We start from the raw sequence: 23506 nt of genomic DNA, 5'->3' as shown, positions 1-23506 counted from the left end.
AAATGAATTTTCCCAAAGCTGCAGTACAGTTTTTCAGTCCTCTAACTGCCTGAGATAAATGTTGGCAACTTCCTTTGACATTACATTTCACTTTTGTCACATAATAAACTTGGTTATTGACCATAATAACTTTATTAATATACAGACTAATTATTGATACTCACCGATGTATTTTATGTGTTATTAAGAGTCAGTCATTTGGTTTAGAAAGACCAATATCACATTGAATAATTCGAAACATATTTAAGGCATAGAACTTGCATTTTTTTCTCTTAAGCAAAATGAGGAGTTCTAGCCAATCTTGCTAGTGTTATTTATAGCATCTTATTTCCTGAGAGAAGACAGGAAAAGTGAGTCCCTGCCTTCCCTCTCTCTGTCTGGCTCCTCCCAGGCCGGTCTGGCGGGGGCCGGGGTGCAGGAGGAGGAGGCGGCCTCCAGTACAGAGGGGCTGGACTTGGACCCCTGCAGCAGGTACTCGGAGCAAATGGTGAGATCAGAAGGGGGATGATGTCATTCCTTCGAAGGAATGAATTAAACGTGCTTCCTCGTGTGTCTGATTGACAGCACTGCACAGGAGAAGCGGCATATAAAGCCGCACTGCCCGGGAGCCGCTCGGCCACGTCCACCGGAGCGTCCTGCACGGCGGGGCCGGTCTCTCGCTCCGGCAGAGCCTGAGCCTTTCTGACCCAGTCCGGAACACTGAAATCAGTCATCCCTGCATCTTTTTAGCAAACCAGGTACGATTATTTCTTAAACTCAATTGTTTCATCGTGCTCCAATTTTAAGAAATTAGAGCTCTTGAACTGTAAGAAGGGGAGAAGAAAAAAGAGCTATCGAGATTCTTAAGGTGGGTGGTGCATCTATTAACACTAAACGGCAAGCCTTTCTTCACGTGGAGTTTTTACTGCCCACTGGAAGAGCAAGGCACGTGGCCGCCGCTAAGCTTTTCCTCTGCGGCGCCTTTCGCCGGCTGGCCCGGCACCCCTTCCTCTCTGAGGGTTGTGGTTGCTGCTATTGTAATGCATGTACCTGCCCGGGAACCCGGTAAAGGCTTTGCATGACAACTTCAGAATAAGAGATTCCCATGCAAGGAGTTTGTTGACTGAGGGAGGGTGAAACCACTCACAGGAGTACATGAAAATGTAGCCGAGATTAGGGCTCAGTTGTTAACTTTATTAGTAGATTAGAGAGAGACTCTGATCTCTGATTAACAGTATTAGTAGATTAGAGAGAGACTCTGATTGTTAACTTTATTAGTAGATTAGAGAGAGAGACTCTGATTCCATTCCTGATCCTCCATTCCATTCGATTATTTATTCCATTCCATTTCCATTCCATTCAGGGCTGATCCATTCCATTCAATTCCATTCCATTCCATTCCATTAGATGTCATTCCATTCCCATTATTCGTAGCTGAAAAGTGTTTTGAACCTAACTAGAGAATATTTGTGGTAAGTCTATGCAAAGTCCTGTGACTGCCGGGACACACAGCGACTTTTAACAGTTTTGCGGCAGTTTGCATATGAAAAGCCAGCTGGCGGGTTGCCTGGCTACCACTTAAGGAAGGTGGGATTGGCCGCCCAGGGCTGGGGGCTGAGCACCCAGGAGTCTGCTGTTTCATCAGACTGCTCTTGGTGGGGGATGGCCGGTAAACAATTAGCTCTCTGCAAAGTTATCTTTTACTTTGATTGTTCAACTGAAAAGAGTTTTCAAAGACCTTTGCAAATTCAAACTGTGTTCTGCTGCAGAGAGGCACTGAAATCTTTCTTTTGGAAAGACACAAGCATAAACGTGGGTGCGTGGCGTGCAGAGGCTGGGGCAGGGGTGAGCGGCACTGGCTCGTCCGTGGCTCCATCCCTGCCCGGTGTCCCTGGATGGGCTGAGGCCAGGCAGCCCGGCTGCTCATCCTTCCTGTGGCATGGAGCCTCACTGTCCTTTGACAATCCTTAGCCGCGGATGCTTTGTTAGACCCTGCTCCTGTAAGAATCCACCTCAAGGCAGAGACAGTAGGATGTGGTTTTGTCAAAGGAGTTTGCTTTACTTTTTCCAACCTGTCCTTATGAAGCTGGGCATCCAGAACTTTCGCGTTTGCCATCCTGTTCTTGGCTGGCCTCTGCAGGGCCAGCCCCACAGAGCTGTCCTTAGGGGACTTCGATGTGTCCGGCAGTGTGGGCTAATAAGGTGGAGAGGTGGGAAGAGCCTGCCAAGGCTGTACCTGAGCTGCGTAATTCTAACACCTCTCTGTGGTGCTTACTGTGTGCAGGCATTGTTCTAAGCTCATGGTCAAGTGTTCACTCATGTCATTAAACCCTCTTAAGAGCTCCATAGAAAGGTCCTGTCAGCACTACCGTTATTACTGCGGCTGCCTCGGGCATTTAGAGTAGAAAGTGCCCCAGACCCAGAGGCACATTCTGCCCGTGGTCCACGCCTGTGGTTTGTTTAATAAGTCAGCCCCAGTGAAGATTCGGTTTAATAGTTCCCACCGGCAACAACCGATGAAGTGGGCTGCTTTTATATGAGCCATGTTTCAGATGAGGAAACTGAGACAGAGAGGTTAAGCAGTTCTTCCCAACAGCCACCAGCACGGGCCTGTTGCCCCTCTACCGCCGGGCGTTTATGCGTTCGTGGTTTGACAGATGGAACAACTACCTGCTGGTCCGGGGCACCTGGGGGCAGTTGCTTGGCCATGGGGCGTGTATGCTGTGAGCGAGTCCAGGTGGTCTCAGGAGCAGATGGGTAAAAGGAGTGCCAGATGAGCTGGGGTGGTCTCAGGAGCAGATGGGTGCGGGGGGCGAGCAGATGACAAAGTGGGTTCGTGGAGCAGATGGGCGCGTAAAGTGCAGCAAGAAGAGCTGTGTCCAGGAGCAGATGGGCAGTGTGTGTATGGAGCAGATGGCGCGGGGGCTGGTTGATGGGTGCGGGTGGTCCAGGAGCAGATGCTGGGTCCGGGAGGTGCCGCCATGTTTCTTCTGGAACGCCTGCTTCTGGAAGGTGAGGATTTCCAGGTTACCAAATGTTGTTTCTGGAGAGGGAGAGTCCTGGATTAACAATGAGAAGTTAACAGCCTTTGCTATTCGAAATATGGGAAGAATTGGGGTCTCAGTCTTTGCTTCAACCTGGAGCAGGGTATGACCAATTGCTGGAAGGGACTTGGGGAGCCCCGGGACCCGCAGGCTCATGCTCCTTCGGGAGAGGAGAAGCTGAGACCCACAGGGTTAATCGTGCAGCAGGGCATTGGGCCACGTCTCCTGACTCCGGGTCCAGCCTCCACTGAGCTGTGCCAACTTAAAATCCCCAAGAATGGAAAAACAGGCCTGCAGGAAAATAAAAAGGCAGGGTCAAAATGATGGCTAAGTCAAGTGTTCTGTTTTTTTGTAAGTATAATTCACCAAATTAAGTTTATTTCTAACTTTTTTTTACAGTTAGTATTTATTCTGTTTAATTAGGTTATGTGTAACTGTTTTTTTTTCTGGATATTTACACAAAATGCTTTCACAGATTATTTTTGTCAGGCTGGATATTTTTCTAAATTCAAACTTTCCAGATCTAAGTCCTGTCTACGAGTCATATGAACAGAATTACTCCTGGCAAGCGCTGACCTTGCCCATCGTCCATTTGCTCATCTGTAAAACGAGGACAATTAGAGCACCACTTACCTCCTCGGCTATTATGAAGATGAAATAATAGGAATATTTAGAACGTGATGAGCACAGTGCTTGCCGGTGAATGCCAGCCTAATAAATCTTAGTTATAGTTAGAAGAATCCTGCTTGAAAAGTAAATTTCCTCCTTAGCTCTTAGTTTCCCACAAATCCAGTTGGTGCTGAGTTTTATATGCAAACTGTTTTTCAATGGTCATGTGAGTCACTGGGCCAGTCTCCCTCATAGGCAGGGTTGCAGCTGTGGACTCATCACTAACAAGGGTTTCCTGTATCCCCAGGAGCTAAACTGCAGGAGGCAGGATGGTCTGGGGGCTGGTCCTGCTGGCTCTGTGGGTGTGGCCCAGCACACAAGGTGAGTGTCCTCAGAGCCTGTGGTCTCTTGGGCTTGTGAGATGTGGCTTAGCTGCAAGGCGAGAGACGACAAAATAAAGTGTGTAGTAGGACAATTTTACCCGTGAGGACCTTCTAGCTCCTTAATAGTAACTTACTTCAGAGCCAATATGACATGAGAGAATTTATCTTTGGAAAATTCAGGTGTTAGAGAAAAATGCCATTCCACTTAGAGTTGCACAGTTTATCCTTTTTTTTCTGTAGAGGATGTTCACAGCACTGCAAGCATTTGGTGTTTGTTGAATTATTTTTGCTCCACTTTCTTCCTCCTTTAAATATTTTCCCATGTGTTTACTTTTCTACAGTATGATTTTTAATGACCACGTAATATTTCATCACAGATGAAGTTTGATCTTTTTCAATCAATTCCCACTTAGATTGGTTTATTTTCATTAGCATAAACGGTGACACAAAAAAATACTGACGTGGATAAATCTTAAGTAGCATTTGTGATTATGTCCTTTGGATAGGTTACAAAATTAGAATTGTTGAATCAAAGCTTTTAATTCTTGCCAAGTAACTCTATGGAAAGTGGTCCCATGCCCGCTTCTATCAGCAACACTGTGTATTATACTGTTCTAATTTGCCAAATATTACATGAAAAGGAAGGCTTTGTTTAAACTTTCCGTTCAGTGTATTACTTCAAATTATTTAAACTGTTATGATTTTGGTGAGGTCTGATCACTTTTCTTGCCAATAGCTTAGGTGGTGAGTTAAAACCATTTGTTTCTGTACTGGACACTGATCACTCTTTCAGATCCTTACCCACAGGGTGCGTTAAGAGCTGGAGAATACATTTTTACAAAATAGCAACCTGCTAACATAACGGGTTTTAGGCAGTCGATCTCAACAATAAAGCAACATACGAGTGAGCCGCTTTCAGACACTTTATCAATAGCAAGGCTAAAGATCAATGTCTTTCCTAGTTTATTCATTCATTTATTTCCTGAGCAATCAACTGGTAGAGAGGACGGCTGCTTTTCAGCCTCAGATCTGAGATGGAAGAGCCAGACAGAGTGACTTGGGACATGTGCCAGAATGTCAGTCGAGGCCGGATTCCCTCACCACAAAGGTCGGGCTATGCAAAGGGCCAGGTGAACGGACAGGGCGCTGCCTGGCCCCACCGATTTACCTTCTGGCACACGCTCCTCGGCCAGCGAGGGACAGAAGCTGACCCCACAGACCCGCAGCTGCGTTGGGACCACACTCTGAGTAGCAGCACTGGCAGTGGCTTTTCATCAGAGATGGCTCTAGCACTCCTATAAAAGAGGGAGAGAAGCTGTGGGATATTGGGAGGCCTGGTTAATTTCCTTACACAGGAGGTTCTGGTTTGTCACCCTGGGTCCGGCCAACCTCGCCCTCTTCCCCTACGTCACTCTTCTGCACTGCGGTTCCCTTTGCAGCTGGTCACCAGGACAGAGGCACGACCTTCGACCTTTTCAGTATCAGCAACATCAACCGCAAGACCATTGGCGCCAAGCAGTTCCGCGGGCCCGACCCTGGCGTGCCGGCTTACCGCTTCGTGCGCTTCGACTACATCCCACCGGTGAACGCAGAGGACCTCAGCAAGATCACCAGGATCATGCGGCAGAAGGAGGGCTTCTTCCTCACGGCCCAGCTCAAGCAGGACGGCAAGTCCAGGGGCACGCTGCTGGCTCTGGAGGGCCCCGGTCTCTCCCAGAGGCAGTTCGAGATCGTCTCCAATGGCCCTGCGGACACGCTGGACCTCATCTACTGGATCGACGGCACCCGGCACGTGGTCTCCCTGGAGGACGTGGGCCTGGCTGACTCGCAGTGGAAGAACGTCACCGTGCAGGTGGCTGGCGAGACCTACAGCCTGCACGTGGGCTGCGACCTCATAGACAGCTTCGCTCTGGACGAGCCCTTCTACGAGCACCTGCAGGCGGAAAAGAGCCGGATGTACGTGGCCAAAGGCTCTGCCAGAGAGAGTCACTTCAGGGTACGCTCTGCAGGGAGGCGGCCACGGTGAGGGAGGAAAGAGCTTTGCTGGGAACTGACCCGCGAGTGCGTCTGGTGATGCGATGCTTGAGCAGGCGGAGCCTGGCCTTAGAGAAGCACACTGCACCTCCACACATGTGCTCACACGCACACATGCACACACTGCACACCACATGCAACCACAGGCATGTGCACACGTGCACATGCACCACACACCCATGAACACGCATGCACACAAACACATGAACACACATCCAAAGACATATGCACAAACACTGCATATGCACTCACACTCGATGTGTATATACATCACACATGCACACACACGAACACACATCCAGAGACATATACACAAACACTGCATATGCACTCACATTCGCATATGTATATACATCACACATGCACACACCATGCACGTATGTGAACACACATGCACACAAACACATGAACACACATCAAGACATATACACAAACACTGCATATGTACTCACACTCGCATATGTATATACATCACACATGTACACACACCACACAACACATGCACAGACACACACCTCACCACATACACATGCATGTGAACACACCCTCACATATGCATGCCCGTGTGCAAACACCGTACATGCACACGCACATGCAGACCCACATAAACACCATTCACACACTCATGTGCATGCATGCACACCACAGACATGCATGTGAACACACACATGCACACACGTGCACACACCCTACATGGGCATACATGCACATACACAAATAAACACCATGCATACACTCACATTCACACAGATGTGTGCACGTGCCATACATGCACACACACACCACACACACATGTGAACATACTCTCACACATGCACATGTGCACACAACCATATATAGGCACTTATACAGACATGTGGACAAAACAGGTGTGCACACACCACACACAGTCATTCAGTGCACACACATCATACACATGTGAACACACACATACATGTGCACAAAAGCACCATACACAGTCACACACATGCACACACCTCCACACATAAACACACCATACATACACTCACATTCACTCACATCCCACACACACACAAAAAAACACATATAGATGCACACACAGAACCACAGATGTACAGACGCATGAACACACATGCACACACACTCATACACACGTATACACACACAAACTCCACATGTGAACTCATGCATACACATATGTCCACCATGCATGTGTACACACACAGGCACACATGCACACACATGCACACATGCACACGCAATGCATGCAGAGCCACAGGCAGTTGTCAGCACATACATACTTTCACACATGCACTCACCCTTTCATGTGCAAACACTGCCCACAAGCGCGCACACACACACAACGCACGCCTTTCTAAGTCATGATTAATCAGAGAGGGCCGCCCCAGCTGTGCTTTCCTAACTGCACTAATAACCGTCAGTTGTGATTGAGGGCTGGTTTGATGATCAGGGAATCAATCCTATTCCAATGTTTCTAGCAATCCCAGACTCTTTTGATCACAACCAAAACCACTCCTAAATGTTTGCTTTAGTGGCAAAATGATGGGAGAGCAAAGTAGCAGGTGCCCTTTTCCAAGGGAAAGGGCTACTGATTTATGAGGGAATGGTTTCATGTCCATTTTGGTGCAAATATGTTTGGAAATGAATCTTCCTTAAACTGCAGGTGTTTAGAATCACAACAGGGTGTGGTACCTTGCTCCCTCCCAGTCATGTAGGGCCTTGGAAATAAGTACATGCTTAAACTCAGTAATTTGAGTAAAAGGCCTAGAGATGCATAGCTTGTTTTTGAGTTAATCTCTCATGGGTGCCCAGGAATTCCATACTATATAGGATTGGCCCAGCCCCACCGTAACTCAGCTGCGGGAGGCACTCAGAGTCTGTGTCTCTGAGTGGACCAGTGGGCCTCTGTGAGCTCCTTAGCCTAGTGCAGAAACTCGCTCATCATGGTGACTTGCAAGGAAAGAATGGCCTTGAACGTCCATGGGAACATGCCCAGAACACACAGCAGGCCACACCTCTCCAAGGGTCATCTCACTCATTTATGAAACATTTCCTTCTAGGTAGATTTCTTACATTACACTTCCATTTCTTGTGTCATGCTCAAAAGCAAAATTTCAAAAGTCCTATATACAGAAAATCTGATTATAAAGAGACTGCAAACCTGCTACGTAGAAGGAAATACTTTCACTACTTGAAGATTACATCTTGTGTTTTTAGAATGTCAGTGAGCTTGGCATCAAACGTTGGATGTTTATCTGTGGCTCTATTTTTCTGCTTGTATGTATTTACAGGGTTTGCTTCAGAATGTCCACCTAGTGTTTGAAAACTCTGTGGAAGATATTCTGAGCAAGAAGGGTTGCCAGCAAGGCCAGGGAGGTAGGTGTGTTTTCAAAAATGCATTTGATTTACTGGCTTGGATGGGTTTCTATTGCGACATGATGTATGTGTGTGTGTGTGTGTATGTATGTATGTGCATGCATGCTTGTAAAAATTTAAGTAAAAATATTTGAAACTACCACTATTGTCTTTGAGTGAGTTAGCTGGTCACCTTAGACATGTTGATATCTGAAAATAATAAATTGATTAAACAGTTAATTTTAAGCAGATTTTAATAATCCAAACAATTTTATTATAGAAGACAAAATATAAAGGTACTTTTAATTATGACCAAATAGGCAAATTTTTCCATATTAAATGCATGCCTTGTCTGTCTTGTTGTCATGATATCGAACTGATCCTATGTGCTTTTGAGACTATTCCCCGCCTCTGTCCCCCAGGCTGAGTGGCTGACTTCAACCACTGCAGCCCGCCTCCCGGTTCACTCCTCCTGCCTCCTGGCCCCTGAGAGGAAGAGACTATAGGTCGCCCACCTGCCTCGCCATCTCGTACTTTTAGTAGAGACGGATTGCAGTGTTAGCCAGTATGTCTCATCTCGACCTTTGGTGGATCCACCGCCGCCTCCAAAGATTATGAGCCACGGTTCTGGCCTAGAAGTTTTCTTATACTGTTCATAGTTGTTATCTCCATCATATGATGGAAATCTATGCTACTTAAATCATTGACAGATGATCTCACCTTTTCTGTTAGTTACAGCTGTGAATGGTATTTCCAAGCATACTTTCCAATATTTTCTTGAGCATTTCATTCCGAAGGTTGCTACGACAGGTTCATTAAATGCCATACATCATTTAATCTTCAGAGTCACTACGTGAGATGCGTACTTTCACTTTCTTCGTTTTACAAAGAGGAAGTCTGGCGCCCAAGGGGGTGCTGTGTGGCTGCCGTGTTCAGCTCCCCAGTGAGCAGGCAGCAGGGCTGCTGCCGGGGTCTGACAGCCTCAAAGCGGAGCTCACGTCTGCCACACGGTGTGGCTGTCTGCGCATGAAGGCCAGGCCATTTCAATTCCAAATTATGACAAGTGTAAATTGTTATGTCATCAGGAAGATGTGGGATTTGGTATCTTTGATGCACAATGACTCTGTGATCCCATCGCCTACTTCAGAACCGGGGTGTGTAGCCCACTCCTCAGTTACACTTTGCAGGTCCTGATTGCTGTGCATGTCCTGTGGGGAAAGAGAACAGGGAGACATTTGATCATCAGTGCAGGGGGAAGCGTGTTCTAAGACCAACCCTCATCCCAGCTCCGACTTTCACCCCGCCATGACCCTTGCTGTGCCTGTGATCTGAGGGGTAATTTGCAGCACAGGCGGCGTTATCTTGGCTCCAGCACTCCGAGTGCCAGGGCCTCAGCTTCATTCATGAGGCAGTGCTCTTCCCCGGGCTCCTGGGGTGCAGGTGGCTGTGGGGCTTTTGGGTACTTTTTGTTGCAATAATGTTTTCAGTCTGATATATTTATATGTATATATGCAGGTGTGTGTGTCTGTGTGTGTGTATTTTCACTAATATAGAAAAATATTGTTTTTATAAACAAAACATATATGCAAATATGGTTTGTATGAAAGAAAATATACCCTTTGCGGTGTTCCTAATCACACGTTCGTACCATAATTTCACGTGAGTTCAGTTAAACTAGAGCACAGGTTATCTATGGCACGTTGAATTCGTTGTCATAATGGTTAGGGAGTAAAACTAACCTACTATGACAAACACGACTTACAACTCTATGTACGCAAACACCGTGTGTGTGTGTGTGTGTGTGTGTGTGTTACCAGCACACGCCCTAGCAGGTGCAGTTCCTTCAGCAGGTATTTCCTAGGCTCATAGGTACCAGTGAATAATCCCTGCAACTATTAAAAGCAAACCTTTAAAACTTACGGGAAACTCTTAGATCTTCCAAAACAAAAACAAAAAAACAAAAAAACCCCAGACTTACAGAGAAATCTAGACCTGTTGTCTCCAGATGTAGAATAAGTATGGATCTCTATACATGTATCTACCTACCATATGTGGCAATCAGCCCTGAGTTAGTCTACTCAAAGCCAGGTGGATGCTGATGTCCCATTTGGAGATCTTTGCCAACGAAGACTTCTTCTTCACTGGTTATGTCAGATGTGAGGAAAATGGGTCTTTATAGAAATAGCTACTTCATGGAGTGGTGCTTGGTAATGACACTCCCTTCTTCACTGTTTGTTAAAAGTGAGAGAAACCTTGTGAAGAGGCTGAGCCATTATTATTTTACAACTGAGAATATTGGCAGAAGCCTGGAGAAATGCAGGCTAGTTGGAAGGTTTTACCACCAAGTAAAACTACATTCCTGTCAGAGCCGGAGCAGAAGCAAAGATATATGCGGTCTTTTGTTTAACTTTTAAAGGGATGAAAAGCAAATACCCTAGGTTAGCTAAAGATCAGTGTGCTGGGTAAAATCCACTCAGGGTGGTTTCTCTCTCTCTGCGAATACATTGATGTTGTCCTGATTGTACATGGTTATGGGCACGATGAATCTGAGGGGAAGCTTCTGAGCTTAATGTGAATTGCAGCACAGTTTATAACCAAGTGACAAAAACTCGACCACGGAATGCCTGACAGTGCTGTAAAATGTGTAAGTCATTCCTCAATAATGGACTGTCCGAGAGAAGTCAGGCATTTCAAAGACGGGATCCTCACCCCTAAGAGGGAGCGGAGTCCTAGATGGGGGTGAGGTGAGCTCCGGCGCAGAGCCTGGGCCCCTACTGCGTCTGTGCAGGCCCCACTGAACCTGAGGACGGGACCTGCCTCCGACCCCAACTTGCCTTGGGTCAATTTGTAAATTATGTGCCATACCCATCCAGGTCCCACGATATAGGGTTTCAGACGGAGCGGTGGAAAGGTGGGAAGGTGGGAGCGGGGGGAAGGTGGGAAGTTGGGAAGGTAGGAGCGGTGGAAAGGTGGGAAGGTGGGAGCGGGGGGAAGGTGGGAAGATGGGAAGGTGGGAAGGTGGGAAGGCCGGGACCAGCAAGGCACAGTCTCGAGGGGACCGGCTGTTTCAGCAAGAGGATGAGTGAATTTTCTTCAAAGCAGAGCAAGGAGCCATAAGAAAGGGTGTTTGGGGATGAAAATAAAAAAGGATGAAGAGTCTAGAGGAGCCGTCAGAACTTGTAGGGGATGTGTTGTTCAAGAAGCAGATTTGTGGTCGGAAGCTTTGGAAAGAGGGGACCTGGGTCTGAGTGACATGCGTGGCCGCTCCTGCTACCGTGTGGGCCTGTCCTATACTTCTGTGTCTCCCCACTCCTAAGCTAACCACGGCTCTGCTCCTTCTGTGACGCGTGGCAGTGTGGGAAACAGCCGCTGTCCCCTGTCCCTGCTGTTCCTGGTGTCACCCAGCACCAGGCCTCTCTGGGAACCAGGGCAGGTCATCCTCCCTGTGGTTCCGGCCCCTGCTGCTGGCCATGTCCTCCGTGACGCTCACGGCCCTTCTGTGCTTCCCCTCAGCTGAGATCAACGCCATCAGTGAGAACACGGAGACACTGCGCCTGGGTCCGCATGTCACCACCGAGTACGTGGGCCCCAGCTCGGAGAGGAGGCCCGAGGTGTGCGAACGCTCCTGCGAGGAGCTGGGGAACATGGTCCAGGAGCTTTCCGGGCTCCACGTCCTCGTGAACCAGCTCAGCGAGAACCTCAAGAGAGTGGTGGGTGCCCGCGCGGGGCTGCAGGGGTCACAGGGCACGGGCAGATCCGCCACTGGCCCATCTCGGCGGATCTCAACACTCCTTGGCCTGGCAGTGCCTGGTGCTCGATGTAAAAACCCACAGTTCTCAGGGGAGGTGTCTGCTGGGACCCTTGCTCAATATTCAGCGTTGTTAGAGGGAAGTTGGGTAGATCTAGGGAAGTATTCCCAAGGAAAACAGTCCTGGGCACAGTCTCCAAAGTACATTCTTAATTTGGGGAAATTTACCTCCTCGGTAAATCTGTAGGTACGAGTGTACACACACACACACCACACACCTGCAGAGGAAAATACTTTTTATTTAAAGGACTGCATGTTGGAGTAGCTGAAGAAGCAGGATGAGAAGTCCCTGTGAGGCTGGCAGGAGTGAAATGGGTTTTAGCAGCACAGCGTGGCCAGGAAGAGCGAGGGATGCCTGCGGGGCTCAGGACGGGCAGCTCGCAGTTTAGAGAAAGGGACTGAACATAATGAGGTGCTCTGGGCCACGGTGCCCCACGATGTCCACATGGCTAACCAGGCTGCAGTGATGCTGACTTGTACCTAGAAGACACGAAGTAAATGATGCCAGGAGATGGAACCCGGGGCAAGGAGGGCCTTGAGGGCAGGAGCCCAGGGCAGGGAGGGTGGCGAGGGCAGGAGCCTGGGGCAGGGAAGGCGGTGAGGGCAAGAGGTTGGCTGTATCCCTGCCTGTCCTTATGGCTGCTGCCTGGGGACCTTGTTCCCACCCGCAGTCCCACCTTGGGTTCCCATTGAAGGAGTCCCAGCATTGCTCTGCACTGACCCCGGTGTGATGTGAGCCGCGCAGTTTCCCCTCCCCTGGAAGGCAGGTGGATGGGTCGCCGCAGAAGCCCAGGCGGTGACAAGCTGTGGCACTGGCTCAGAAAGCTCCCTGAGGATGGAGGGCAGCTTCTGGGACTTCCTCCCAGGGATAAGTCAAGTCCTACTCGACTTTAGAGCTTTTTAATGAAGGAGGAACTCTGTTTTTCATCCACAAGCATGATGACTAAATATGTTGTTTTCTTGTCTATACTTAAATGTTTCACTTGATTTTCCAGTCGAACGATAACCAGTTTCTCTGGGAGCTCATTGGTGGCCCTCCTAAGACAAGGAACATGTCAGCTTGCTGGCAGGATGGCCGGTTCTTTGCAGAAAATGAGACGTGGGTGGTGGACAGCTGCACCACGTGTACCTGCAAGGTGAGGCCCCAGAACACGGCTCTGGGGGGAGGAAGCCACGACTGGACACTCGGCAGAGCTTGACTGCCTGGAAATGCCAGCGTTCAGTGCGGATGTATAAAACCTGCTCAGCTATGTGAGGACATCCGAGTGTAAGAACCACAGACGGGCCAGGAACCATATTTATGACTCGAATCAACCTCTTTGTTTGCACATAAAGAACCAGAGCCCAGAGACGGGGGAGCGACCTGGCCAGCGTCACCAGTGGGTTAGAAACAGGAGGAACAGAGAAGCCAGACGTGGCCCTAGACTCTGCATTTAATTCCATTCGGTTCTGACAGAGCCTGAGGCTCAGCAGAAACATTTGGGGGAAATACAAGCCACTGCCTGAAGTCTTATAGACAGACAATTTAGCTTTTAGTGTTACTCTATTTCTGTAACAATGGCCTCAGAGTTGCCTTAGATAACGGGAGTTCCTGCTGCCTGTCTTTTCTTCCCTCCTTCCAGGAAACGTGGGGCTCTCTATTGCTTCCTTGCTGCTCAGTGAAGGGAGAAAGGAACGGAATGGACGCAAAGAACCATCTGGGGGCCCTGTTCTTGTTAGGCTCTGAGCACTAATGGGAGAAAAAGATGCCCTTATTTTCACATCTCTGTTTGTAACGTACGGTCCGTAGGATGGAAAACGTTCAGCCATTCTGTCGACTCCTTCTAGTCTCAGCCCTTGTACCAATGTCCCCTGCTTTTAAATGAGTGTTTCATACATGCCTTTCTTCACTTGTAGAAATTTAAAACCATTTGCCACCAAATCACCTGCCCGCCCGCGACCTGCGCCAGCCCGTCCTTCATGGAAGGCGAATGCTGCCCCTCCTGCCTCCACTGTGAGTATCAGCAGCCGGCGAGCGCATCCTGCATCTTTAGGACGTCCATGCTTGTTTGTTTATTGATTCATTGGTTGGTTTTGGCAGAGAAGAGTGAGGTTCAGCCCCATGAGGACAGGTGAGGGAATCAGGGGGCCACCCTAGGCCACTGGTCGTCCGCTGAGGACGGACTCGTGGCCAGAAAAGAGAGTGGAAGCCCTGGGAACGTGGGGGTGGGAAGGCCTGTCCTGATGCTTCTCCGATGAGGAAGCTGAGCCCAGGGGTCATGCAGGTGAGCCCAGAACAGGCCTCGATGGAGCCAGCTGAGTCAGAGAACACACGTAGGTCTGTGACTGTGTTATGGCGGCGAGCCATCACTGTACACATACTCCTGGATGAGAACCACAGGAAATCAGACAAACAAAAACCAAAGACTGTTACCCAAAGAATCTGTTCTAAGTGATAGAAATATGTAGAAATACGTTCCAAGGAACAGAACCTCAGACAGAGCGGAACCACGCGTGGACACCCTGGGGGTCCCGGGCCACCCTGGAAACTCAGTGCACGTTCAGAGACTGAGTTGACCCCAACGCTGCCCTCGGGTCTCTGTGCTGCCTCCCACCCCTGCCCCGAGTTCCCTTCCCAAGTTGGCTCTGCTGACCCCACCCAGAGCTCCTGAGCCATCCATGGCTCCCCAGTGCCTTGCCATCCAGGCAAGGTGCTTCAGGTCCACCCCCCAAGTTGCTGCTGCACCAAGAGCAGGCAACGCTTCTCCCAAACTAAACTAGTCACCATCCCCCAAACATTCCCAGAATGTCCCTGTGGCCCCAGAGCTCTGTCATCCTCAGGACACCTCAACTCTGATGCGGACAGAGAATGAAGGGACTCAGAGCTCGCGCTCTGCCACTCTGTGATTTTGAATACAATGGGATTTTTCTGAGTTTCAGATTTATTGCCTGTAAAATGCAGAAAATGTATCCCCTATACGGTTAGTCTTATAATGAAAATCAACAACTCAGTACGCATAGAAGTGCCTGTTATGTATTCACAAAGCCAGATTGCTCCTGGCACAGCATAAAAATATAATCTTGATAATTAAATGGCCCACATTAGACTAGAAGGAGATATTTTATGTTACCAAAACCAGGAAAAGATCGCCTTGACCATTTTTCTTTTCTTTTCTTTCCCTGCTTTCTGGAACACTGAGTCATGGCACATTCACTGGGTTTCTCTCCTTACGGGAACGATTTCTTGCATCAGGTTGCTCTTTCTTTCCATTTGGGGGCTGTGATTACCCGTGAGGAATTTCTTTACAGGGAATCTCCTTTTTATTAGCTTGTTTCAGTTTACTTGGAAATAAGTGACCTGTAATTTTCACCAATAATTGAAATGTTTCACTACATTACGTAAATCAGTGAACAGAGGTTAAATGGAAATACATTAAGTCTTTATAACTTTAATGAAACCTCAGGTAGAAAAGATTCAGCACTGTCTTTGGCAAGCTATTTTATAAAATCGATTAGAAGACTTTCCTGGACACACAAAGATTTAGCTCCCCGCAGCACCCAACAGTAGACCCAGAAATGCGTTTCTGCTCTTCCCTTGAAAGGCAGCCCCTGAAGTCCTGTGCTGGTCACAGACTTGGGTCCCACAGAGCCACAGCCCAGCCACCGGGACGTCCACCTGCCCCAGCCAGGCAGTGGCTCCTGAGACTCCTGGATGCATGAACTGCGGCCCCACGCCAGCTGCCCTGTGCCTGTTCTGTTCTGTGGCACGTCTGCGAGGCAGGGCCTGATTCCACCGTGTTTGCTTCCTCTGGCAGCGGTGGACGGTGAGGAGGGCTGGTCTCCGTGGGCAGAGTGGACCGAGTGCTCGGTGACGTGTGGCTCTGGGACGCAGCAGAGAGGCCGGTCCTGTGACGTCACCAGCAACACCTGCTTGGGACCCTCCATCCAGACACGGGCTTGCAGCCTGAGCAAGTGTGACACCCGCAGTGAGTGTCGGGCATGTGACACCCGCATGCCTGAGGGGGTGGGGCCGGGCTTCCCTCAGCCTTTGAGACCTTTGCAAGGGACACAGCTGCCCTCAGGAGGCGCTGGGCCTTTGCAAGGATTCTGGCCAGGCGAGGCTTTTCCTCCCGGCTGATGGGAGGGACTCTCCTTCCCTCTCCTCAGCAGCTGTGAGATGCTCCTCAGTTAATAAGGCACATGGTTTACAGGCAAACGCCCCTCTACGCGGCACAGCCTGATCTCTCTGTGCTTCTTGTGTTAGTCCGGCAGGATGGCGGCTGGAGCCACTGGTCACCTTGGTCTTCATGCTCTGTGACCTGTGGGGTCGGCAACATCACACGCATCCGTCTCTGCAACTCCCCAGTGCCCCAGATGGGGGGCAAGAATTGCAAAGGGAGTGGCCGGGAGACCAAAGCCTGCCAGGGTGCCCCATGCCCAAGTAAGTGTGGTGAAGGCGGGGCCCTGGGTAGGTGGGTTCGCAGGCGGCTCACAGTGATCCGGGGTGCCAGGGTCTGTTCCAGCCCAGTCCAGCCGAGCAGCAAAGGGGGCTGCCATCCCAGGCCTGGCTGAGTACTGGACCCATCCTTTGTGGTTAATTCTGCTCACCTGTGCTCAGCACCAGCCTCCTCTGAGACAGTCCCGTTTCATCCCGGTTCAGAAGAGACTGTAATTAAAAGAAGAATGAGCCAGCACCGCAGCTCTGTCATGGGAGTGAGTGTGGATGGGAGTGAGTGTGGACGGGGGACTGAGTGTGGACAGGGAGGAGTGTAGATAGAGGAGAAGTGTAGATGGAAGTGAAGTGTAGATGGGGAATTGTGAAGTGTGGGGAGTGAGTGTGGACGGGGCAGTGAGTGTGGGTAGAGGGTAGTGTGGGCCCGGGGGTGAGGTGTGGATGGGGGTGAGTGTGGACGGGGAGTGAGTGTGGGCCGGGGGACTGAGTGTGGATGGGGAGTGAGTGTGGATGGGGAGGTGAGTGTGGATGGGGTGTGAGTGGACAAAATAAATCAAACAAAAATCATCTCGGCTCGCTGGATCATCTCGTCAAAATCGCGTCTCGGCTCGGCTCATCATCTCGTCAAAATAAAATCTCGACAAAATGAAACAAAAGATAAATCGTCAAAATAAATCGACAAAACAAAATAAATCTCGATCAGCATCATCATAAATCTCGATCATCATCTCATCATCATCGTCATCGTCCATCATCGCTCATCATTTCAAATCGACAAAAGAACAAAATGTAAACAAAGAAAATGCTCGACAAAACAATAAATCTCGTCAAAATAAAATATAAAACAAAAGAAATAAACAAAAATGAAATCGATGAAATCATCGTCGAAAAAATAAAATCTCGACAAAATAAATGCGTCAAAATAATCTCGACAAAAGAAATAAAATAAACAAAAATGTCGCGAAATCATCGATAAATCTCGACAAAAAATAAATCATCTCGGCAAATAAACAAAATAAATAAAATAAATCGTCAAAAATAAATCTCGTCATCATCTCGGCAAAATGAAATAAACAAGTAAAATATAGATAGAAAATAGAAATCTCGTCCGAAATATAAGAAATATAAACAAAACAATAAATCTCGTCGAAATAAATCTCGTCGAAAATAAATATAAACAAAATGCGTCTCGTCGAAATAGAAATGTAAACAAAATAAATCTCGTCGAAAAATGTCTCGTCGAAATAAATCTCGTCGAAATGCATCTCGTCATCATCTCGACAAAATAGAAATGTAAACAAAAAGAAATAAATGTAAACAAAAATGTAAACAAAATAAAATGTCGACAAAAATGAAAATCTCGTCATCATCTCGTCATCATCTCGTCAAATAAATCTCGACTCAAATGCAGATGCACAGAACTGTGTCTCTCTGAAATAGCCTTTCCCTGCGTCTGTGCAGACTGGGGTGGGGTGGGAGTTACAGAGCACTTGGTCCAAAGCATCAAGGGCTTCCCCAGTGAGACCTGGCTCAGGAAGTGCATGGACATGCTGAGAACAAAAGGGTGTGCGGGGATTGCTTTCAGCGGTGCTCACGCCTCATGGATACTGCTTATGAGGACATTCGGTGTCACACCAGGCTTCTGAGTTGAGGTCACCCTCCATGACAGAGGGACACCTTGGCAAGGAGTTCTGAGCTTCTCGGTGTAAATGTGGTGTGGGACCAGGCACGGTGGCTCACGCCTGTAATTCCAGCACCGTGGGAGGCTGAGGCAGGAGGATTGCTTGAGGCCAGGAGTTTGAGAGCAGCCTGGGCAACATAGCGAGACCCTCTCTATTAAAAAAATTCTTTTATTACAAAGAGGAGGTGGTATGATTTGTCTTCTGGAGGACAAGAGATCGCAGCAAAACCACTGGAAACGCTGTGGTCTGCACCACTCCTGGAATACACTGTTGCAGCAGGCATAGTGGTTCGATCACGCTCTGACCTGTAGTCAGCCAACCTGGGGAGAAACCAGTTTGTGAGGCTGTATAGGGAATACCACGTCCCACCTGCTTTTCCCTCTCACTCAGCCAGCTCGTGTTCTCTACCCCGGGCCCTGCTCTGAGCTCTCCACGTTGGTTTTCCCCGCAGTCGATGGCCGCTGGAGCCCCTGGTCCCCGTGGTCGGCCTGCACTGTCACCTGTGCCGGTGGGATCCGGGAGCGCACCCGGGTCTGCAACAGCCCTGAGCCTCAGTACGGAGGGAAGGCCTGCGTGGGGGATGTGCAGGAACGCCAGATGTGCAACAAGAGGAGCTGCCCCATGGGTGAGTGAGGGGCGGCAGCGGGGGCGCTGAAACCGGCTTCCGTTCTGATGACAAGCGCAAACGCTCTGGGAAACTAGATGAAAAACACAGAAAAGAAAAATCCATTTTAGTTGCACACACGAAGATAACTGCTTTTAACATCTGTATTTCAGTCCTCCTGTATTTCTAATGTAAAAACAGAAAAGATGCCATGTGGCGTCACCTGTGGAATGCAGGTCGTTGTGTGGTGTGGAATGCGGTATGTGGGTAATTGTGTGGCGTGGCCTGTGGAATGTGGGTAGTTGTCGCGGTGTGGCCTGTGGAATGTGGGTAGTTGTGTGGTGTGGAATGCAGTGTGTGGGTAGTTGTGTGGCCTGGAATGTGGTGTGTGGGTAGTTGTGTGGTGTGGCCTGTGGAATGTGGGTAGTTGTGTGGTGTGGTATGTGGAATGTGGGTAGTTGTGTAGTGTGGAATGCAGTGTGTGGGTAGTTGTGTGGTGTGGAATATGGTGTGTGGGTAATTGTGTGGCATGGCCTGTGGAATGTGGGTAGTTGTGTGGTGTGGTATGTGGTGTGTGGGTAGTTGTGTGGTGTGGCCTATAGAATATGGGTAGTTGTGTGATGTGGAATATGGTGTGTGGGTAATTATGTGGTGTGGCCTGTGGAATGTGGGTAGTTGTTTAGTGTGGAATGCAGTGTGTGGGTAGTTGTGTGGTGTGGAATATGGTGTGTGAGTAGTTGTGTGGCATAGCCTGTAGAATGTGGGTAGTTGTGTGGTGTGGCCTGTGGAATGTGGGTAGTTGTGTAGTGTGGAATGTGGTGTGTGGGTGGTTGTGTTGTGTGGCGTGTGGAATGTGGGTAGTTGTGTGGTGTGGAATGTGGTGTGTGGGTAATTGTGTGGCATGGCCTGTAGAATGTGGGTAGTTGTGTGGTGTGGCCTGTAGAATATGGGTAGTTGTGTGGTGGTGTGTGAAATGTGGTGTGTGGGTAGTTGTGTGGTGTGGCCACATGGAATGTGGAGTAGCAGTTGTGTGCTGGCGTGAAATGTGGTGTGTGGGTAGTTGTGTGGGCGTGGCCTGTGGGTGTGGGTGTGGTTGGTAATGGCGTGGCCTGTGGAGTGTGGGTAGTTGTGTGCGTGGCCTGTGGGTGTGGGTGGTTGTGTGGTAATGGCCTGTGGGATAATGGGTAGTTGTGTGGTGTGGCCTGTGGAATGTGGGTAGTTGTGTGGCGTGGAATGTGGTGTGTGGGTAGTTGTGTGGTGTGGCCTGTGGAATGTGGGTAGTTGTGTGGCGTGAAATGTGGTGTGTGGGTAGTTGTGTGGCGTGGCCTGTGGAGTGTGGGTAGTTGTGTGGCGTGGCCTGTGGAGTGTGGGTAGTTGTGTGGTGTGGCCTGTGGAATGTGGGTAGTTGTGTGGTGTAGACTGTGGCATTTGGGTAGTTGTGTGGCTGGGAACATAGCATGTAGATAGTTATGTGGTATGGAACATGGTGTGTGGGTAGTTGCATGGTATGGAATGTGGCACATGGATAGTTGTGTGGTCTGGGATGTGGCATCTGGATAGTTGTATGGTCTGGAACATGGCATGTAGGTAGCTGTTCAGTGTAGAACATGGCACATGGGTAGTTGTGTGGTCTGGAATGTGGTATGTAGGTAGTTCTATGGTCTGGAACATGGCACGTAGGTTGCTCAGTGTGGAATGTGGCATGTGGGTAGTTATGTGGTGTGAAACACGGCATGTAAACTGTGATATGATCCGGAGCGGGGCATGTGGGTTGTGAAACATGGCATGTGGGTAGCTGTGCAGTGTGGAACGTGGCACATGGGTAGATGTGTAGTCTGGAATGTAATATGTAGTTGTGTAGTGTGAAACGTGACATGTGAGTAGCTGTGTGTTGTGAAACATGGTGTGTAGGTAGTTGTGTGGTGTGGAACATGGTGCGTGGGTCGTGGTGTGGTGTGAAATGTGACACATGGTAGTTGTGTGGTCTGGAATGTGGCATGTAGGTAGTTGTGCGGTGTGGAAGGTGGCATGTGGGTAGATGTGTGGTCCGGAATGTGGCACGTAGGTAGTTGGGTGGTGTGGAAGGTGGCGTGTGGGTAGTTGTGTGGTGTGGCCCGTGGCGTGTAGTCATAGTGTGCGTGTGCTTCTGTAACCCACTGCACTGTGTCCAGCTGAGCAATGCATTCTTGGAAATGACGCCCCTAGATGCTCATCCAGAATCACACCGCAGTATTCCTGACTACACAGTTTGATGACAAGGACATCCAGAGTGTTTGACAGCACACAGGGCGGCCTTCCCTCTGTGCTGTGCAGGGTGCGTGGTTAACTCTGCTGCACCTTCTCCCACCCAGATGGCTGTTTATCCAACCCCTGCTTCCCGGGAGCCCAGTGCAGCAGCTTCCCCGATGGGTCCTGGTCATGCGGCTCCTGCCCTGTGGGCTTCTTGGGTAATGGCACCCACTGTGAGGACCTGGACGAGGTGGGTGACCCCGCCCTGGGCTGTGGGCGCCCTGGAGGTCGGGAGTGGCCTCTCACGTCTGCTTGTCCCCACAGTGTGCCCTGGTCCCCGACATCTGCTTCTCCACCAGCAAGGTGCCTCGCTGTGTCAACACTCAGCCCGGTTTCCACTGCCTGCCCTGCCCACCCCGATACAGAGGGAGCCAGCCCACTGGGGTTGGCCTGGAGGCAGCCAAGACGGAAAAGCAAGTACGCAAGGCCGGCCTTCCTTGAGTGTTGTGGAGGCTTTGGAAAAATCGAATGAGTTCGCAAAAGAAGCAGGAGAAAGGAGAGGAAGGGGTGGTGTGGCCCAGGAGAGACATGGGAGGGGCTGGCCCGGGGAAGCTGAGCACCGACACGGCTTGGCCGCTTCTCTCAGCGCGGGGTGAAGGGCTGAGTGCTCAGGTGGGGCCTGTGAAGGTCAGGCCACAACCTCTCAGCTATTAGCAGCATCCCTTGGTGAGCTGTAGCCGAGGCTCAGAAACGATGACTGAGTCACTCACAGAGCCTCAGGAACAAACAGCACCTGCAGTGCACGTCCAGAAAGCCTTTCCCACGTCAGGACTTGGGTCTGCTTGGGACGGGGCCTGCTGGGGGCCGCGGTGCCCGACGTCCCGCCTCGACGCTTCCAGAGCCATCGTCCTGCCTGTCACTAACCACACAGCCCTTCTCCCCTTAGGTGTGTGAGCCCGAAAACCCATGCAAGGACAAGACACACAACTGCCACAAGCACGCGGAGTGCATCTACCTGGGCCACTTCAGCGACCCCATGTACAAGTGCGAGTGCCAGACAGGCTACGCGGGTGACGGGCTCATCTGCGGGGAGGACTCGGACCTGGACGGCTGGCCCAACCTCAACCTGGTCTGCGCCACCAACGCCACCTACCACTGCATCAAGGTGAGGCGTGGGGCTCGCAGGGCACCCAGGGCCATGGCGGTCAGCCCTCCTCCTGGTGCCAGGGACGCTACGTCGAGGGGGGGAGCACAGCGAATTTCGAAGCCTGGTGAATTTGGAGGGAGAGTCTCTAAGGCCTCTTGCCTGATCACCAGGTTGAATGCGTCCCCCCGGTCCCCTTTCTGGGTGTCCTTAGTAGACACAACCACACTCTGGCGCTGCCCGCTGCTGGGCACCAGAGAACAGCAGGCACCTTGGCCCACATTTGCAGCTGTGTGCATCGCATCACCCGAAAGTGTGAGTGGAGGGAGGACGCCGCCGGCTCCACGCTCAGCTCCAGGCTGTGCCGAGGCCATTGTGTCTCAGGCAGGTCTGGCCAGGCTTTGTCACTTGGAAAGAGTTAGGACGTGGTTTTCTTCCCAAAGCCCAGGCGTGTTGCGGTATAAGGAGCAGCCCAGCTGGCTGGGAGAAGGAGCTCCTTTGGGGCCCATCACAGGCTGGACCGCTTTCCTGTGGCCACCGGAACGAACACCACGGTCCAGGAGGCTCAGAACAACAAAAATCTGTTACCTCGCAGCTCTGGAGGCCAGAAACACGACGTCATGGTGCTAGCGGGGCCATGCTCCCTCTGCTTCTCCCAGCTTCTCTGGCTCAGCCATCGCTGGGCTTCTGGGGCTGGTGGCTGCATCACCCTGACCTCTGGTCTGTCTTCATACCACTTTCTCCAGTGCCTTTCTCTCCCGAAGCTTCCTCTGCCTCTCTCTGATAAGAACACCTGTGCTTGTGTTTAGGGCCCACCCAGATAATCCAGGATGAGCCTCTCTGTTCAAAGTCCTTCACCTAATTGCACTTGTTACCATATAAGATGAAATTCACTTCAGCCATATCAGGTGACATTCCCAGCTCCAGACATTACGACGTGGACATCCACAGTGGGGACCACCACTCAGTCCACCGCACAGGGTGCCCCAAAATGTGTTACTGCAGTTTTATGCCTTAAGAAAGTCAGACATGGAAATGCCACAAACTGACACAAAATACCACTTGAAAATATAACTATATTCATTTTTATTTAACATTTAATCACACTTGTGAATTTGTGTTAATTTTCCCTTTCAGTCCCTCTTGACTAAAGATGGCAAATACTGACTGAAAATACTGAAACAAAATATGAATATGTTTTAAAATCAATGAGGCACTGAT

At 49.9% G+C, this 23506-nt stretch overlaps 1 protein-coding gene across 1 annotated transcript in view; it reads left to right on the top strand.

The window, feature by feature from the left end:
- Positions 1-474: 474 nt before the first annotated feature.
- The window catches only part of THBS2 (thrombospondin 2), a 38985-nt gene continuing 15953 nt past the window's right edge, over positions 475-23506 (top strand). Inside the window, exons 1-13 of the mRNA XM_031667587.1 lie at positions 475-737; positions 3940-4013; positions 5455-6011; positions 8323-8407; positions 11900-12096; positions 13190-13330; positions 14091-14187; positions 15989-16159; positions 16438-16614; positions 18760-18933; positions 21264-21391; positions 21466-21618; positions 22088-22306. Of these exons, the coding sequence (XP_031523447.1) occupies positions 3962-4013; positions 5455-6011; positions 8323-8407; positions 11900-12096; positions 13190-13330; positions 14091-14187; positions 15989-16159; positions 16438-16614; positions 18760-18933; positions 21264-21391; positions 21466-21618; positions 22088-22306 (2151 nt within the window). The 5' untranslated portion in view covers positions 475-737; positions 3940-3961. The remainder of the gene's footprint in view (positions 738-3939; positions 4014-5454; positions 6012-8322; positions 8408-11899; positions 12097-13189; positions 13331-14090; positions 14188-15988; positions 16160-16437; positions 16615-18759; positions 18934-21263; positions 21392-21465; positions 21619-22087; positions 22307-23506) is intronic.

Source organism: Papio anubis, chromosome 6, assembly GCF_008728515.1.
Source record: "Papio anubis isolate 15944 chromosome 6, Panubis1.0, whole genome shotgun sequence".
Classification (NCBI taxonomy): Eukaryota; Metazoa; Chordata; class Mammalia; order Primates; family Cercopithecidae; genus Papio; species Papio anubis.
Note: the sequence above shows the minus strand (reverse complement) of the source record. Positions and strands in the feature narration are given on the sequence as shown.